This window comes from Electrona antarctica (genome assembly GCF_951216825.1).
Source record: "Electrona antarctica genome assembly, chromosome: 3".
NCBI classification, from domain to species: Eukaryota; Metazoa; Chordata; class Actinopteri; order Myctophiformes; family Myctophidae; genus Electrona; species Electrona antarctica.
The window spans coordinates 39,434,199-39,436,698 of record NC_136808.1 but is presented as its reverse complement, the minus strand read 5'-3'; the positions used below and the strand labels follow the sequence as shown (position 1 = coordinate 39,436,698).

Sequence of the window (2,500 nt, the reverse complement as noted above, 5' to 3'; positions counted from 1 at the left end):
TGAGTAAAAGTATAAAAACTGCAATAGAAATACTATGGAAAGTCCGGAATTCAAAATGTACAGAAGTACTAAAAGTAAAAGCACTTATTATGCAGAATGTGCCATTTCAAGTTTTCAAATGTATAAAAATATTTTAAAAATTGCAGATCTACAAGCCCACAATGTGTTGCGATGTGACACATTATGATCAGATACTTTCAAATGGCCGTATAATGTATAGAGCTGAAGTGGTATAATGTTTGTAATAATAATCAAAATCTACAAAGCAACTAGTAACTAAAGTTGTCAAATAGATATAGTGGAGTAGCTATAAGTACAATATTTGGATCTGAGATGTAGTGGAGTAGAAGTAAAAGTATATGAAATTGGAAATACCCAAGTAAAGTACGAATACCTCTAAATTGTACCTAAGTACAGTAATTAAGTAAATGCACGTCGTATACTGTAGTTACTTCACCACCACTGACTGTCAAATAGGAAGCAACCGCTGTGTTGTTGTACACTGTGCAGTACCTTCTCAACCCGACGATAATGTGTGCACTGATGGTGATATAACATTACATGTACTGTATATAGACATATACTGTAGCAGAAGTTGTCATTGTAATTATATACAGGCTCAGAGCGGTTGACAACATTATAATAGAGCATAGCCGACGCACAGCGAGGGATCAGAGCCCACTCATGTTTGACTCCATGAATAATGCATAATGGAGGAAGGGGAAGGGGAGGAGGGGGAGTAACATTGTGGAGGGTTTTTTTGTGATGAATTATGCTTTAAGGCCACCCATTGCTAGCAGTGGGATGAGAAGCTACAGGCCTGGAAGACTTTCTCGAGTGGATATTTATGACTGTTACATTTTAGAATGTCATGGTGGTTGCGGCCAGTGGTGGAAACTGGAAAGTAACTAAGTACATTTACTGGCGTACTGTACTTAAGTACAATTTTGAGGTATTTGTACTTTACTTGAGTATTTCCAATTTCCAATACTTACTCCACAGATATAACTTTCTTGTGACCACCGCGCTCTGACTTATGGTGCGTTACCAGCTTAAATCAACATTGTAGAATAGGTGAAGAGGTCACACACACATACCAAGAATAATACTTTCAACAGGTTTTTTCTCTACATCACAGGACAAACGTTTCGGCTATCCAGCCTGATGAAGACTGGATAGCCGAACCATGGTCCATAACGCACTTCAGCGTTGCGCCACACTATTGAACGCTATTGACATTGTTCCCTACCATTTCTGCTATATTTATTGTCTTTTTTCTTTTATTATTATTATTATTATTTTTCCCTAGACTGGAGAGCGGAAATGGCATATGAGTACTTTCTACTTTTGGTACTTTAAGTATACATTTTGATATTGATACTTTTGTACTTTTACTCAAGTAAATTTTACATGCAACAGAGTATTTCTACATTGCAGTATTGATACTTTTACTTAAGTAAAACATGTGAGTACTTTTTTTCACCACTGGTTGCTGCATGCTGATGTCCAGTGGTGGACTCACCTTTTGTTTTAACTTACTTTCAGCCATTTTCTTCAGGAAATTGGTCCTCACTAATGCTTGTTATAAATTAATTGTGTCTACTCAGAGGAGAGCTGTGTACAGTTCAGAAACGTGCCTAAGTAATATAAATCATTCCTGGAAAGTTATAGGATGCTATAACAGAAGCCATTGTTCTCGCATTAATAAACGGAACTAAATTAAATTTAAATGGTGTCCAGAAAGGCCAAACCTGCCTACCGATGATTTCATGGTAGACAGGTTTCTGAACTGTCCTCTGAGACAGGGTGAGCAGACTGATTATTATAATGTGCCTTAGTGAGGACCAATTATTATGAAGATACTGTATGAAAATGGGTGAAGTGGTCTTTTAAATAAAAGCAGCCTATCAATACCACAATGTAGAAATATTAGCCTTTACAAGTAAAAGCCCGGTATTCAAAATGTACTAGAGTAAAAGTACAAAGGTATTTGTCACCAAAATATCCTTAAAGTACCAAAAGTAAAAGTATGATGTAGATTGTCCCATTTTTCACCACGAAAGATCGACTAATTACAAATAGCCAAAACATATAGCAGCTTAAGTTTTCAAATAATTGCAGTGAACTAAAAGATAACAATAATGAAACCTCCAAAGTGTACATGTACAGCCCTAGCAGTACATGTACACTTTGGACTTACTCTGTGACTTACTCTGTGACTTACTCTCCTCCATTGGTACTGTGTCTAACATGACGTGACTTCATTTCATTCCAGAGTGCAGCTGCAGACTCCACATGGTGTGGTAGACCAGGTAGGTAATAAGCAGCGGGGTGGAGAGGTGAGGGCTGTGGAATAGCGCTGCATACAGCACTGTGTGAGCAGTTCTCTTCCCCCCTTCATTTCTGCTTATAGACCTGAGGCCGACTCTACAGTTTTTCAACATGACTGTTGCTATATCAGCGGTGCTCACGTCAATGACCCCAAACGTTATATGTATTT

General features: G+C 37.7%; 1 protein-coding gene across 1 annotated transcript in view; it reads right to left on the bottom strand.

The window, feature by feature from the left end:
- neto2a (neuropilin (NRP) and tolloid (TLL)-like 2a) overlaps positions 1–2,234 on the bottom strand; it is a gene marked incomplete at both ends in the record, with an annotated part of 31,525 nt that extends 29,291 nt beyond the window's left edge. The window contains 1 exon segment of the mRNA XM_079496330.1: positions 2,225–2,234. Within this exon segment, the coding sequence (XP_079352456.1) occupies positions 2,225–2,234 (10 nt within the window).
- Between the last annotated feature and the right edge of the window lie 266 nt (positions 2,235–2,500).